This window comes from Zonotrichia leucophrys, chromosome 14 (assembly GCF_028769735.1).
Source record: "Zonotrichia leucophrys gambelii isolate GWCS_2022_RI chromosome 14, RI_Zleu_2.0, whole genome shotgun sequence".
Taxonomy (NCBI): Eukaryota; Metazoa; Chordata; class Aves; order Passeriformes; family Passerellidae; genus Zonotrichia; species Zonotrichia leucophrys.
The window spans coordinates 1799855-1814361 of record NC_088184.1 but is presented as its reverse complement, the minus strand read 5'-3'; the positions used below and the strand labels follow the sequence as shown (position 1 = coordinate 1814361).

Genomic DNA, 14507 nt, shown 5'->3' with positions numbered 1-14507 from the left:
CCTGGTGATGCAGAACTGGGGAGGACAGGCTGCTGGAAGCCCCCTGCCCCCGGAGCCTGGCGGGCACCCCAGCCTGTCCCTACCCCCAGCCTGGCCAGGCTCCCTCCCCACTTCTCCGGGACTCCATCCTGCCCGGTATCCTCCAGCTCCCCCAGCCTTTCTGGGATCCCTCCGGCCTGGCCAGGAGCCCCCCAGGCTGCCCGGGACCCCCATTCGGGGCTGCTGCATCCCCATCCCCATCCCCATCCCCATTCCGGCACGGGGCGGGCCCGGGGGAGCGGGGGGGTCCCGGGCCGGGGCGGGGGCGCAGGCGGGACCTCCCCCTCCCCTCCCTTTCCCCTCCCCTCCCCCGGCCCGTCCCCTCCTCCTTCCCCTCCCGCCGAGGGCAGCGGCGCCGGCCCGTCCCGTGCCGGGCTCGGTGGGCTCGGCCGCGCTGCCCCCTCCGCGTGCGGGGGTCGCGGGTGGGCGGCAGCCCCGGCCCCCCCCGGCCCGCCATGGCCCGGCTCTCGGTCAAGGAGCACCTGGACGGGATCCTCTCCGACTTCGAAGGTGCGGGACCCCCCCTCGGGGCTGGGAGCAACGGGGGTGTCCCGGGGATGTCCCGGGGGGTGTCTCGGGGTTGTCCCCAAGGGGGATGTCCCCGGGGGTGTCCCCAGGGTGGGGGGGCTCTGCTGCCCGGGGGTCTCGGGGGCGGGGGTGCCCCCAAGGGCTGAGCGTGGTGGGGGCTGCACTCCCCCCGCCCGGAGGCTGATTGTGGGGGTGATGCTGCTGGCCGGGCTTTTGGGGCGCTGGGGTGTCCCCAAGGGGGGAGCGGGGGGCACTGGGGTTCGGTCCGGGGGTTCGGCTGCTGCTGGGCTGGGGGTCCTGGGGTGGGCTGAGCGTGGTGGGGGCTGCGCTCCCCACAGGGGCTGCGATTTGGGGGATGCTGAGCTGGAGCCTGAGGGGCTCCCCGAGCTCTCAGCGCCGCGGGGGCTGCGCTGCCCTCCGGGGGTGGGCACTGGGTTGGGGGGTGGCGCCCCCGGGGCTGCACATGGCGGGGACACGGGTGGCCCCAGGGCTGGGCACCGTGGGGGCTGCTCTGCCCCCGGCCCGGGGGGTGCAGGGCTGCTCCGGGGGGGCGGCCGAGGCTGCGGGGAAGGTGCGGGACCCCCCAGCCCGCGGTGTCCCCGTGCGCGCTCCCGCGTGTGCGCGCTCTGCCCGCGGGCCGGGGGCTGGGGGGGGCCGGGCCGGGGGCGGGAGGCGAAACCCGACCCGGGGGCTGCTGCTGCCCTCGCCGGGGAGGAATGTGTGCACCTACCCCGGGCACCTTAACCCCGCCGCTGCCGGGGACACCCCCGGCCCCCGCCGAACCCCCCCAGACCCCCTGAACCTCCTGGCACCCCTCCTTCCCCTCCCACCTCCCCCGTGCACGCTGCCACCCCTCTGAACCCCCTGCCACCCCATCTCAACATCTCCACCTCCTGACACCCCACCTTCACCCCCTGCCATTCCCCCGACCCCCCATCCGTCCCAAAGCTCCTGACACCCCCCTCCCCCTCTGTCACCCCCACCTTGCCCCGCATCCCCTCCTCGCTCCCCCTGCCCATCACACCTGGATGAGGCCGGCTCAGGAGCCAGAGGCAGGTTTGGGGTGAAAGGAGGCATTTTGGGCGGTAACAAAGCACAGGCAGGGATGTGGGGAGGGGGTCGCCGGCCCCGTGACCCCGTGGCCCCCGGTGGGGCAGGGCCGGACCATTCGCTGCCCTGGGGACAGCGGTGATCGGCAGCGCCCACGCCCCGGCCCCTGACCCTGCCCTGCCCCACAGGGCACAGGGCACAGGGGAGGGGACAGGCACGGACCCCCAGCCCCCGCTGCCCCCGCACCGAGGAAGAGGAGGGTGCGGGCGGGCCGGTGCCAGCCCGTGGGTGCCGGGGCAGGCTGGCACACGCGGGCAGGATGCAGGGGCGCAGCGAGGCCGCCCCCACGGAGCCCCCCGGGGGAAGCAGCCGCTCGGCGCTGGCAGTGAGGGAGGCTCCGCAGGGAGCCCGGGCCCCCCGCGCTGTCCCGGCTGCCGGCAGCGGCTCCCGGGGCAAGGAGGGGGCGGCTGCACCGCGGGGGCTTCACGGGGTCACCCCATGGGGTCGGTGCCACCCGGAGGGGCCCCGCAGGAGCTTTGCAGCCCCGGGGAGCCCGTGTGGGGATGTTGGCACCGGGGCTGTGCCAGGGCCCGTGGCCGCTGTGAGGCCGCGTGGGAGGCGCAGCAGCAGCACCAGAACGGGCTGTGACAGTCCCCGAGCGGGGCGATGGCGCTGCCATCAGCGGGCTCCAGGGTTAAGGCCCGGGAAAGGGCAGGAATCCTCCCCGGCTGCCGGGAGGGATGCAGGGGGAGAGGGTCAGGCGGGGATCCGGTTACTCGGCCGGATCCCTTTCAGGGGGAATAAAGCGGGCAGTGTGCTGCGAGGGGAGCCGGCAGCACCGGCCAGATCAACCGGGGAACAATGATAAACCCTCGGGGACAGCGGGGCTGGGGAGGAGCTGGCGCCGGGCCGGGGTCCTCGGTGGGACGGGCTCACAATCAGGGGCACCTCTGGGTGATGGGGGGACACACACGGGGCAGGGCAGGGCACGGGTGCCATCGGGGACCACTCCGGTGCCACCATCTCTCTCTCTCTGTGTCCCCAGCGCTCAAGAAGTCGTTTGAGGCAGAAGATGGGGACGAGGCCCCCGGCTCCTTACTGTCCCCAGGCGAGAGCCACCAGCCCCTGCAGCCCGGCCACCAGCCCCGCCTGGGCCCCGTGCCCAGCCCCGTGCTGCGGACCCGCCTCGGCTCCGGCCCGGCCACCGGCAGAGCCAACGGCACCGGCGGCACCGGCATCGCCCGCGCCGCCTCCTTCCCGAGCCGCCAGGCCTCGGCCGCGGGCCCGGGCAGCGACGGGGAGAGCCAGCGCAGCTCCTCCTCCAGCCTGGAGAGCCCCGCGCCCACCGGGCCCCCCCAGCCCCCGGGCAGCCCCCCGGCCGCCAGCCCCGGCCTGAAGAAGGTCCCGTCCCACGGCAGCGTCTTCCCGGTGGAGCTGGACCATCCCCTCCGCGGGGCCGCCGCCAGCCACGGCTCCCTGCCGGCGCTGGACCTGCACATCGCCGAGGAGCCGGGCCTGGGGACGCAGCCCTGGGGCACCCAGAGCTCTGCAGCGCAGCCTCGCACCCAGCAGCCTTCCTCCTCATCCTCCTCCTCCGCCCTGCCCCCGTACGATGGCACAGAGACAGCCCCGGGGCTGCCCCCGGCTCCCCGCGCGGTGTCCCGGCCCCAGCGCAGGGTCCCCCTCAGCCCCAGCCCGTCCCGCCGGGCCCCTGCCCAGCCCTGGGCACCGGGGGAGGCGGCTGAGGGCAGGGCAGGGGCGCTGCCAGCCCTGCCAGCCCCCCAGGCCGCCACCTTCAGGCTGGTGTCGCAGCCGCAGACGGTGCAGGTGAGCTCGCAGCCCGCCTTCCTGGGGGGGCTGGTGCTGCTGCCGGCCCTGGGCCCCCTCCCCAGCGCCGGGCAGGTGGCCCCGCGGGGACCCTGCGTGGTGGCAGCGGCTCCCGGCGAGCCTGCGGACGGCAGCGGGGCAGCGCTGACGCCGGAGCACGGTAGGACTCGTTCCTGTCCCCGTCCCTCTCTCCCCCTCGGCGGGCGCAGGAGCCGGTGGCGGGAGGAGCGCGCAGTGACGGCGGCTCTGGGGACCGGCTGCTCGCTGCTCCCCGTGCCGGCTGTGGGAGCCGAGCGGAGCTGGCGGCGCTCCCGGCCCGCCCGTCCCCGCGGTGCTGGCGGCGCTCCCGGCCCGCCCGGCGCTGGAGCAGGTCGGGGCCCATGAGCCCCAATCGCGCCGGCCCCGCGCGTGCCGCCCGCCTATCGCCGCGATCTTGTCCCGCGTCCAGCGCTTTCTTCCCCTCGCATCCCTCGCGGCTTGGCACGGGGCTGGATCCTGTTCCTCCCTCCCCGCGGGGCTCGGCAGGTGGCGGGGGGCCAGGCGGAGCGGGGCGTGCTCGGCGTGCGCCCGGTGCCGCGGGCAGCGCTGCCCGGATCCCGGCGCGGCTCCTGTGCCCTCGGATCCCGCCGTGCCAGGCTGGACCCGTGCCCGTCCCCAGGCCCCAAGTGTCCCTTTTCCCAGCGGCTGCTCCGGAGGGCGCCGGGGTGGCCGGGACGCGGCTGCCGCTGCTCCCTGGCTGGGTGCTCGGGGCTCCTTGCCCGTCTCGCTGCTGTCGCGGAGCCGCCGTGGCCGGGCCCTAAGTACTGACGCGGCGAAGGCATCCATACATCTGCTCCGGGCAGCGCTGAATCATCCCCAGCAATGCCCCTGGCCCTGCTGCCCAGCCAGCCCGGCTGCCCGCGGCTCCCCGGGCCAGGGATGGGGCTGGGGACAGCCTGGGTCATGGGGACACGGGGCAACAGAGCCCGAGGTGAGACAGGTGATGGGGACACTGAGGGACAATGCTCAGGGCTGACACAGGTGATGGGGACACTGAGGGACAGTGCTCAGGGCTGAGACAGATCATGGGGACACTGAGGGACAGTGCTCAGGGCTGAGACAGATCATGGGGACACAAAGGACAGCAGTTGGGGTGATGCCAAGGTGACAAGGACATGGGGACACGGTACTTGGGGCCAAGCCACGCTGATGGGGGCACAAAGGGAAAGTGCTCAGGGCTAAGAGGAGGTGACAGGGACACAGGACCAAGCTGAGTTGATGCAGTTGTGCTCAGGGCTGAGCTGGGGTCATGGGGACGCAGTGCTTGGGGCCAAGCCAGGGTCACAGGGAGACAAGGGACAGTGCTCAGGGCTGTGACAGGGACACGGGTGCTCAAGCTAGCTAGGGTGACAGGGAAATGGGGGCACGGAGCCGGGGTGATGAGGGGACACGCTCAGGCCAGAGCCGTGTTGGTGGCCGGCAGCCGAGCCCAGGCTGGGGGGACACAGGAGCCAGCAGGCAGCGGGTGCCACCGGCTGCCCTGCAGATGGCCCGGGGCTGGCAGGGGGCTGGCAGGCCCTGCTGGGCACGGCGGGTTCTGTGCCAGGAAGAGGTGGGATCGTGCGGTTTCCTCTCCCGGGAGGCCAGCCCGGCCCCCAGCCGCTGACACCCGCGGTGGCCCCGAGGCGCGGTGGGTCCCGCAGGAGCCCCGCAGGAGGAAGCTCCCAGCGAGCCGCCGCATTTCACTTCCACGCCGGGTCGCCCACGCAGGGCCCGGGGCGAGGAGGAGGAGGAGCGGAGGAGGAGCCGTGGGCAGCAGCCGCCCTCTGCCTCGCACCCCAGGAGCCATTTGGCCCCGGTGTCCAGCTCTCGGCGGCAGCAGCCCCGGCTCCGGCCGGCTCGCCCAGGTAGGGATGGCGCGGTGGCAGCGGGCAGGGGGTGTGCGGGCACAGGGGCCGGGTGACTTGTCCCCTGTCCCTTGTCCCCTGTCCCCAGCAGCGCTGCAGGCGCGGGGTTTCGCTCGATGCTTCACTTCTGCTTCTGGTCCCTGTCGGTCCCCAGCCACCCCAGCCCTGTCCCGCGGCTCCCAGGGCCAGACGGACGGGCTGGCTCCGAGTTTGGCTGCACATGGGGACTGTCACCTCTGTCCCCTGAGGTCGTGTGTGGCCCTGGGAGAGGCGCTGGTGTTTCTGTGTCAGATCAGCGGGGCGGGCAGAGCTGTGGTGTGGTCGAGCCGTGGGTGCATGCCCAAAACCTCCATCCCTGTGCCAGGGGGATCAGCTCCCCTGTGCTGGACCCAGGGCCGGCTCTCCCCATCCCGTGCCCGGGATCGGTCTGGAGCAGTGGGGAGCAGCCGGACAGGGAGCTCCTGTCCCAGCTCATCCTCTCCCAGCACCCTCCACCCTAGAAGCTTTATTACAGGCTTCCCGGGGAACTGGCCAATTAACCTTGCATCGGTAATTAAAATCCATGGAGGAGAGACCACGGACCCGGGATTACTTGTCCCTGTCTGGAAAATAAGAGCATCCGTGATGAGTCCTGGAACAGGTCTGGCTGCAGGAGCCATTTGCCCCGGGGCTGCCTGGGGATGCCGAGAGCTCCCACGTGGCTGCCCGGCTGCTGCCCATTGCCAGCGGGGCTTTTGGCACCGAGGGCAGGGCCACGGGGGGCTCCGGGCCCGGGGGGAGGCAGCGGGGGGTGCAGCCCCCAGTGTCACCCCAGATGTGCCCTCTGGCTGTGGCTGTGTCCTGGCAGGGCACAGGGCAGTGGCTGAGCCCCTCTGTGGGGGCTGCACCCCAGGGACCACCCCGGGGAGCTGGGGGGGACAAGCACCAAATCCCTCCTGCAGTGCCCAGTGACCAGGATATCCCAGTGCTCCTTCCTGCAGTGCCCAGTACCCGGGATATCCCAGTGCCTGCAGTGCCCAGAACCCGGGATATCCCATCCCAGTGCTCTCTCCTGCAGTGCCCAGTACCCGGGATATCCCAGAACCCGGGATATCCCATCCCAGTGCTCCCTCCTGCAGTGCCCAGTATCCTGGATGGCCCCAGCGGCTGCACCACTTGGCTTTGGATCTATCCTGGCAGCTGCCAAGGCTGGCAGGGATGGGAAGGGTGCCAGGCTGGGGGCACAGGGGTGATGTCTCTCTGGGGTGAGGGCTGCAGTAGCTGTCAGTGTCCTCTCCCTGCTGGGCGCTTCCCACCCCCCGTCGCTGCCAGCCTGTGGAGCAGCACCCTGTTGGCACGGACGGTGCTGGGTGGGTGGATCCCCGCCGGGATGGGCATCCCGCCCTCCCCCGGCCCCCCGGCCGGGTGTCGCCGCTGTCACCAGGAAATCCGCGGCTGTTTCACCACTTCCGAGGAACACCCCGACCCAGGGGGCGCAGGGACGTGCGGCAGCGCTGTCCCCAAGCCTGCCATGCCTCTGGCGCTCAGCGGGCACAGGGTGCTGGGTGGCTCCCACGCCGGGATGCCGTTGCCATGGCAATGGGGGTGTTCATCTCCATCATCTCCTGGCGCCCGGGCTGGCTCAGGCCGGGCCCTGCCCACGTGTCCCTTGTCCCCTGGCTGCGTGGCACACGGACACGGTCTCAGCAGGTCCCTCACAGCCTGGGCCATCGCAAGCTGCCGCTCCAGCCCCGCCGGTGCCAAGCGCCGGCTGGCACACGCGGGGGAGGCTGCGGCGTGGGGGGACGCAAGCGCCGTGGGGCACTGCGGCAGTGGGGCGGGTGGCAGGGCCACCACCCCCTGTCCCACCCCGCCGGGCACAGGGGCTGCTGCGGAGGGCGGGGGGCACAGACAGCGCGGGGTGGTCCGCGGGTGCCAGTGGGGATCGTGCCCGCGGCCGAGCACTCCCGCTCCCAGTCAGTGCCACGGGGTGACGGGGGCAAAGCGAGGATTGGGGGTGTCCTGTGCCGTGGGAGGGGTCCCCATCCGTGCTGGCCCGGCACAGGGTGGGCACAGCCGGGTGGACACAGCCGCGTTGGCACAGCCGGGTTATCACAGCAAGGCTGGCACAGCCGGGTTGGCACAGCCGGGCTGGCACAGCCTCCCCGCCCCCAGTCGATCGGCAGACCGGGCGCAGGGGCTCGGCCGCGCTGGGGAGGGGGCTGCGGGGGGCGGGCATTGCCATGCTGGTCATGCGTGGGAGCCGCAGCCTCGGCGGAGCGGGGCTGGTGCCAGCCGGGAGCTCCGAGCGAAGGGAAGGGAAGGGGCCGGGCTGCGGCGGCGATGGGGGCGCGGATGGCGCCCCCGGGACCCCCCCGGCCGTAGCGGGGCGCTGAGCGAGGGCACCGCGGCGCCGAGGTAGGACCCGAACAATGGCCGGGCTGGGAGGCAGCAGCAGCAGCAGGAGGAGGAGGAGGAGGAGGAAGAAGGGGATTTGGGGCTGCCGCACAAAGGGCTGGGGCGGGCACGGCGCTCCGGTGTGGGGCACGCTCCGGGCACCGTCCGCGGGCAAACCCCGCGTGTCCCTGGGGGTCGGGTTGTGCCGGGGATGGCGCTGCACCCGCGGTGCCCCCCGTGCCCAGTGCCGGGGCACAGTGTGGGTGCGCTGTGGGGTGGCACGGCCTGCCCTGGGGCCGGAGCGGTGCCCGGTGACCGCGTGGGCTGGGCAAAGGCGCTGGGCAGAAGGTGCTGGGCACGGCCGCGGTGCCCGATGATCGCAGGGCACTCAGTGGCACCGCGGGGTCCGGTGGCACGACCACCCCAAAGAAGCCCCTGGCACCTGCCCGGAGCCTGGCGCGGGGGGTGCCGTGCCCCCGTTGCCATGCCCAGCCTCACCGGCGCCCGGGAATGTGCCGGGGCTGCGTGCCCGCCGCCACCGCCGCTGCCGGGGCAACGCTGAGGCGCAGGGCTGGCACCGAGGGGTGGCACCGAGGGGTGGGCACGGAGGGGTGGCACCGAGGGGTGGGCACCCGGGCTCCAGGCTCACCGGCTTTGCCCACCCCGCGGTGCAGGGAGCAGCCTGGAGCCCGAGGAGCGCAGCATGGAGCCGCCGGCCGTGCCGGAGGAGGAGGAGGAGGAGGAGGAGGAAGAGGGGGCGGTGCCCCTCTCCATGGCGCCCGGCCCCGTGGGCTGCCAGCTCTTCGGATACGTGGGAATCGAAGCTGTGCTCGACCAGATGAAAATCAAAACCATGAAGACAGGCTTTGAGTTCAACATCATGGTTGTGGGTGAGCGCTGGGCGTGGGGTTTGCTCCTGGGTGGGGTGGGAATACTGGCTCTGATTCCATCATGCCAGGAGAAATCATGCTTTTAAGGGATTCTAAGGAAATTTAACTGATTTAAGTAGCAAACAATCGAAAATGAGTAATATCCCATACCGCATAGCATAGTAATGCTGGTAGGTGAGCTCATCCCAGCTTCTGAGATGCTCCCAAATGGATTTTGAGGGGCTGTCGCCTTGGGAAATGAATTTGTTTGGAAGATAAACCAGACTAACCCAATCTGGGATGCCCCCAGATGTGTACCAGGGGTTGTTACCCTGGGAACAAATTTATTCTTGGGATAAAATGGACTGTCCCAACCTCTGGGATGCTCCCAAGTGGATACCAAGGGGTTATTGCCTTGGGGAAGAAATTTATTTGGGGGTAAAGCAGAGTTGTCCCAAACTCTGGGCGGCTGCCAAGTGGATATCAAGATGTTACTGCCCTGGGTGACAAACCAGAGGTGCCGGTGTCCCCTCAGGGCAGAGCGGGCTGGGGAAGTCCACGATGGTGAACACCCTCTTCAAGTCCAAGGTGAGCCGCAAATCCTCGCAGCCCGGCCAGGAGGAACGCATTCCCAAAACTGTGCAGCTGCAGTCCATCACCCACAGTAAGGTCACCACCACGGTCACCGCCACGGGCTCGTGTCCCACCAGCCCCTGGGAGAAGCAGGGGGCTGGGCTGGGGTCTGAAGCTGCGTTCACAGCCTCAAACCATCCCCCATGCCTGCTCCCCTGCTTTTCCCCAATGTTCCCTCCCTCCTGACCCACCTGTGCCCCACAGTCATCCAGGAGAAGGGGGTGAAGATGAAGCTGACGGTGACCGACACGCCAGGCTTTGGGGACCAGATCAACAACGACAACTGGTAGGACACAATGGGGAGCAGGAGCCCAGCTCTGTGGGTGGCAGTTTGGGGTGGGGGTTGAGCTCAGGGGCCATCCCTCAACTCCTCATCCTCAGCTGGGACCCCATCATCAAATACATCAACGAGCAGTACGAGAGGTACCTGCGGGAGGAGATCCTCATCACCCGCAAGAGGAAGATCCCAGACACCCGCGTCCATGGATGTGTCTACTTTGTGCCCCCCACAGGTCACTGGTGAGTGGCCCCCAGTCCCAGCACCCACAGGTGATGGGGTCACCACGGGGTGGTTGTGCCACCCTGGGATGACAGTGGTGGGGTCACCCTGAGGTGGTGGTGGTGGTGGAGTCTGGGGTGATAACCCCACCCTGAGGTGATGGTGGTGGTGTCTGGGGTGATAACCCCACCCTGAGGTGATGGTGGTGGTGTCTGGGGTGATAACCCCACCCTGAGGTGATGGTGGTGGAGCCTTGGGTGATAACCCCATCCTGAGGTGATGGTGGCACCTCAGGGTCACTCTGGAGTGGTCGTGGTGTGGTCACCCCATGGTGACAGTGGCAGGGTAGTCACTGTGGGGTGGTTGTGTCACCCTGGGATGATGATGGTGGGGTCACCCCAGGGTGACAGATACAGGGTAACAACCTGGGGAGGCAGTGGGGAAGGTCCCTCAGGGTGACAGTGCTGGGGTCACCTCAGAGTGACCTGCCATGGTAGTGGTGGGGCCACCCCACAGTGGCAGAGGTGGGGACAGCCCGGAGTGACGCTGGCCCTTGCCAGGCTGCGCCCGCTGGACCTGGAGTTCATGCGGCGGCTCAGCAAGATCGTCAACGTGGTGCCGGTGATCGCCAAGGCTGACACGCTCACCCTGGAGGAACGGGCAGAATTCAAGCAGAGGGTGAGGACAGATCCCCAGGGGGCTCCTGGGCTGCCCCATGTCCCCCCCAGCCTGGCTCAAGCCCTGTGTCCCCCAGATCCAGGAGGACCTGAGGACCCACGCCATCAGCGTGTACCCGCAGGAGGACTTCGACCAGGACCCCGAGGACAGGGCACTCAACAACAGGATTCGTGTGAGTGCCGGGCTGCTGGGATGGAGGGGCCATCCTGGGGGGCAGGGTGGGGGACAGGGACCCTGGGGACTCCAGAGGACACCAAGGACGAGCACAGCCTCTGCTGGCAGGAGAAGATTCCCTTCGCCGTGGTGGGGGCAGACCAGGAGCACCAGGTGAACGGCAAGCGGGTGCTGGGCCGCAAGACCAAGTGGGGCATCATCGAAGGTGAGCAGAGCCCCTCACCCCCAGGCCCTGCACCCACTGTGTGTCCTTGCCTGGGGGGGTGCCAGGCCATGGCAGGTGGCACGGAGCTGTGCTGGGCTCTGGTGGCACCCAGAGCGTGCCAGGATGCTCTGCCCGGGCATCCCAGTGCCACCGAGCCCTCCTGCCAACGCTGCCCCTCTGCCTTGCCTTGCAGTGGAGAACCCAGCCCACTGCGAGTTCCCCCTGCTGCAGGACCTGCTGATCCGGTGAGCGGGGACAGGGCTGGGAGTGCTGGAACCCCCCGGGGTGACAGCAGGGTGGGGGGGACAGTGACATGATGCCCTTCCTCCCCGTGCCACCCTGGGCAGGTCACACCTGCAGGACCTGAAGGACATCACCCACAACGTCCACTACGAGAGTTACCGCGTGCGGCGGCTGAACGAGAGCAACCGGCCGGGGCTGGGCCCCCTCAATGGGCTGCCCGCCAAGGGCGAGGCCAGCAGCCACCTCTGAGCCACCCTGTGCCCCCCAGAGCACCACTGCACCCATGGCAGTGCCCACCCCTGCCCACCATGGCTGTGCCAGGAACCTGCCTGGGGTGAAGAGCCCCCCCCCCCAGGAGTGCCCAGCTGCCCTGACATGGGTCCCTCATCCCCAAGCTCTGCCGTGGGCACAGACCCCCAGACCCTGTGTGACATTAAAGGTTAATCCAGAGCCTTCAGCCTTCACCCTCCTGCTGGACTCCCAGGTTTTGATGTGCCACCGCCCTCCTGTGCTGCCCTGGCTGCTGTGGCCCCCAGGCAGGCTGGGGAAGGGGAGGTGCTGCCTGTAGGGTGTGCCCGGGCTGCAGATGCCCTCCCCTGGCCACCTCACCCGCGCTGCCCAGCCAGGCAGCTGGCACAGCTGGACTTTGAGCCGCTTATCGGGTGCTGGAGGTGCCGGGAGGGGAGCGGAGGTGCCGGAGGGGTGTGGAGATGTCGCCTGCAAGGGTGTGAAGGGCTACACCCAGCTGTGTCACCCCTCTGCCAGGGGCACCGTGTGGGTGCAGCCCCTAAACCCCTCAGGGTGACCCAGTGGGTGCTGCCCCGCTGGCTGCCAAGCCCTGCTACCTGTCACGGTGTCGGGGTGCCCTCCGGTATTCCAGGGGTGCATGAAAGGCCCTTTTGTCCCTCCTGCCGCGGGCAGGGCTGCGGCTCGCTGCCAGGGCGGTGGCACACGGTGGCACACGGTGGCTTCCTGCCCGGCCCGGCCCCGCCGTCCCCGCCCTTTGCCCAGCCCCGCGTTAATGATCCACCAGCCCCGGCAGCCAGCGGCGTGGCGGCAGCGGCAGCAGAGCCGGGGGTCCTTGGCACGGGCGGCTCGGGGGGGCTGGCGGCTCCTGCCCAGCCCCGGATAAGAGCGGCTGCGGGCAGTGCCCAGCGGGCAGAGCGGCCGCACCATGGCCACGCTGAACCTGCGCGCCCTCACCTCCTGGGTGGGCATCGCCCGCCTCCTCGCCGTGGTGCTGTCCTGCCTCTCCTTCAGCCTGGTGGCCTCCACCAGGGACTTCGGGAATCCCTACGGGACGTGGTGCATGTTCTCCTGGTGCTTCTGCTTCGCCGTGACGCTGCTGGTGCTGCTGCTGGAGCTGCTGGAGCTCTACCCGCTGCTGCCGCTCTCCTGGGATGACTTCACCTCGGCTTTCTCCATGCTGGCCGCTCTGATGGTCTTCACCTCCTCGGTGGTGTTCCCTGCCACGTTAATCAAGAGCCCCTGCAACAACAGCAAGTGTGCCCGGCAGGCCGTGGCCACCACCTCCTCCTGCCTCTGCTTCGTCGCCTACGCCCTCGAGGTGTCGCTGACCCGCGCCAAGCCCGGCGACATCAGCAGCTTCCTCTCCACCGTGCCCGGGCTCCTCAAGGTCTTTGAAGCCTACGTGGCTTGCCTGATCTTCTCCCTGCTGGAGACGAGTGAATACACTAAGGGATCTGGCCTGATGTGGTGCGTGGCTGTCTACTCCCTCTGCTTCATCTTCACCCTCCTCATCATCATCTTCACCATCGGCCGCTGCCTCAGCTACATCCCCTGCCAGCTGGAGAAGGTGCTGGTGGGCTACAACGCGCTGGCCCTGCTGATGTACCTCACTGCCATGGTCGTGTGGCCCCTCTACAGCTTGGGGGGCCGGGGCCGCCCCGATCCCTGCTACTCGGACTGCTGGTGGAACAAGAACCTGGGGATCACCTTCCTCACCATCTTCAACCTCATCGCCTACTTGGTGGACCTGGTCTACTCCACCAGGATGGTTTTCTTCAGGGCGCCTCCCTAAGGGCTCGGGGCGGGGCTGGGGGCGGTGGGACGCGGCTGGTGCCGGCGGAGCTGAGGAAGGGGCCGGGTGCCTCGGAGAGCTCCTTGTGCCCAGGCAGAGAGCCAGGGGTGAGCCGGGGGTGAGCCGGGGGTGCGCTCAGCCCGGGGCCCCAGGGGCTGCACAGACAGGGGGGCTGGAGGGGCCACCAGGGGCTCCCGGAACCACGGAGCTTGAGGGGGCTTTGGGATTAAATTGGGTCATTTTTCACTTGTTTCTGCCTCCTCTTTCTTCCCCTTCCCAACCTGCTGCAGGATCTCTGCTGGGGGGTGAGAAACTGGGGGGCACCATTGGTACTGGGAGCCGTGGGTGACTTTGGGGGGCACCAGGCTCCAGAAAACCCTTCCTACTCCTTGTTGACTGGGCAATGGAGTGAAGCAGGGCATGACCAGGAAAAGCCCAGCCCGGATGCCTTTTTCTTGGCACCTGCACAGGGCCCTGCCAAACAGGTTCAGGAGGAATGCAGCTGTTGGGGGGGCTGAGAGCCCTCCAGGTACTTGTCACCAGCATGGCCGGGTCCTTGTCACCACCACAGTCCCACAGTGGGAGCCCTGCTGGGTTTGGTCCCAGCTACACAGGCTGGAGTCCCCCTTTGGGGAATGCTGTGGTGTGCCCACCCTGGGGAAAATGGGGAGGGGGGGTGGCTGCCACCACTGCCACCAGAGCTGGGGGTGCTGTCACACACCACGGGGACAGTGACACCACAGGCTGGTATGTGGGAAGGAGGCAGAGGTGCAGGCAGGCAGGGAAGGTGTTCCTGCGGGCAGAGCTCCTGGCACTGCCCTCCCGGATGTGGGATGGGCGCCCGTGGGGCACCCTGGCAGGTTTTGGGGACACTGTCCCCACGCTGCTCCTTCTGCCACTGCTTGTCCTGGCCACAGCCTGTGGCCATCCCTGCCGCCTTGGGGTGACATCAGCACTGCCCTGGGGCTCACAGGGTGACACAAAGTGGGGTCCCCTCCACCAGGAGGTGGCACAGACTGGCAGGTGGGACTTCTATGGCCACTGCAGTGCTGGGTCCCAGCAGTGCCAGTGATGGCAGCACCACAGGGTGGCCTGGGGGGTCCCCTTTGCCCAATCCCTGTCCCCACACGCTGGCACTGATGGGCCACTCCCCTGCACCCCAGGCAGCTGGGCTGGAGATCATGGCAGAGTTTTGGGAGGAAATAACAGGAAAATGGCAGCGGTGAGGCACAGCAATGCCCAGGATGATGGAGATTAGCAGAGGAAGGAGGACGGGAGGCGCAGGGAGTGACAGCGGTGTCACTGCTGATGAGCTGTGCTGGTGGCCGTGGGTGGCACGTGGGCAGTGCCAGCACGTGGGGTGTGCTGAGGCTGGGGGGACAGGGCCAGCCTGGCAGCAGGGTGCAGGTGAGTGGCTGAGGGGCTTTGGGGGTGCCCGGGGGCCCCCACGGGCCCAGCC

General features: G+C 69.4%; 2 protein-coding genes across 3 annotated transcripts; both read left to right on the top strand.

Moving 5' to 3' along the window:
- Positions 1 to 479: 479 nt before the first annotated feature.
- On the top strand, positions 480 to 11476 carry SEPTIN12 (septin 12). 2 transcript variants are annotated; one of them, XM_064725474.1, is made up of 11 exons: positions 480 to 549; positions 2663 to 3604; positions 8381 to 8596; positions 9111 to 9239; positions 9413 to 9494; positions 9590 to 9727; positions 10268 to 10385; positions 10462 to 10557; positions 10668 to 10764; positions 10958 to 11009; positions 11112 to 11476. In XM_064725474.1, exons 1-11 carry the CDS (start codon positions 495 to 497, stop codon positions 11254 to 11256), a joined length of 2070 nt encoding a protein of 689 aa, XP_064581544.1. In that variant the 5' UTR covers positions 480 to 494; the 3' UTR covers positions 11257 to 11476. The 2 variants fall into 2 exon arrangements, with proteins under 2 accessions (XP_064581544.1, XP_064581545.1); XM_064725475.1 differs by lacking the exons at positions 480 to 549; positions 2663 to 3604 and adding an exon at positions 7565 to 7727.
- Positions 11477 to 11627: 151 nt separating this feature from the next.
- On the top strand, positions 11628 to 13294 carry LOC135453934 (myeloid-associated differentiation marker homolog). The gene has a single exon (XM_064725492.1). It carries the CDS (start codon positions 12182 to 12184, stop codon positions 13046 to 13048), a length of 867 nt encoding a protein of 288 aa, XP_064581562.1. The 5' UTR covers positions 11628 to 12181; the 3' UTR covers positions 13049 to 13294.
- The last annotated feature ends 1213 nt before the right edge of the window (positions 13295 to 14507 follow it).

Coding starts and splice junctions, on each gene's coding strand:
- LOC135453934 (XM_064725492.1), top strand. CDS start 12,182: ATGGCCACGCTGAACCTGCGCGCCCTCACCTCCTGGGTGGGCATCGCC.
- SEPTIN12 (XM_064725474.1), top strand. CDS start 495: ATGGCCCGGCTCTCGGTCAAGGAGCACCTGGACGGGATCCTCTCCGAC. Junction 550..2,662: donor GATCCTCTCCGACTTCGAAG/GTGCGGGACCCC, acceptor CTGTGTCCCCAG/CGCTCAAGAAGTCGTTTGAG. Junction 11,010..11,111: donor CTGCAGGACCTGCTGATCCG/GTGAGCGGGGAC, acceptor CACCCTGGGCAG/GTCACACCTGCAGGACCTGA.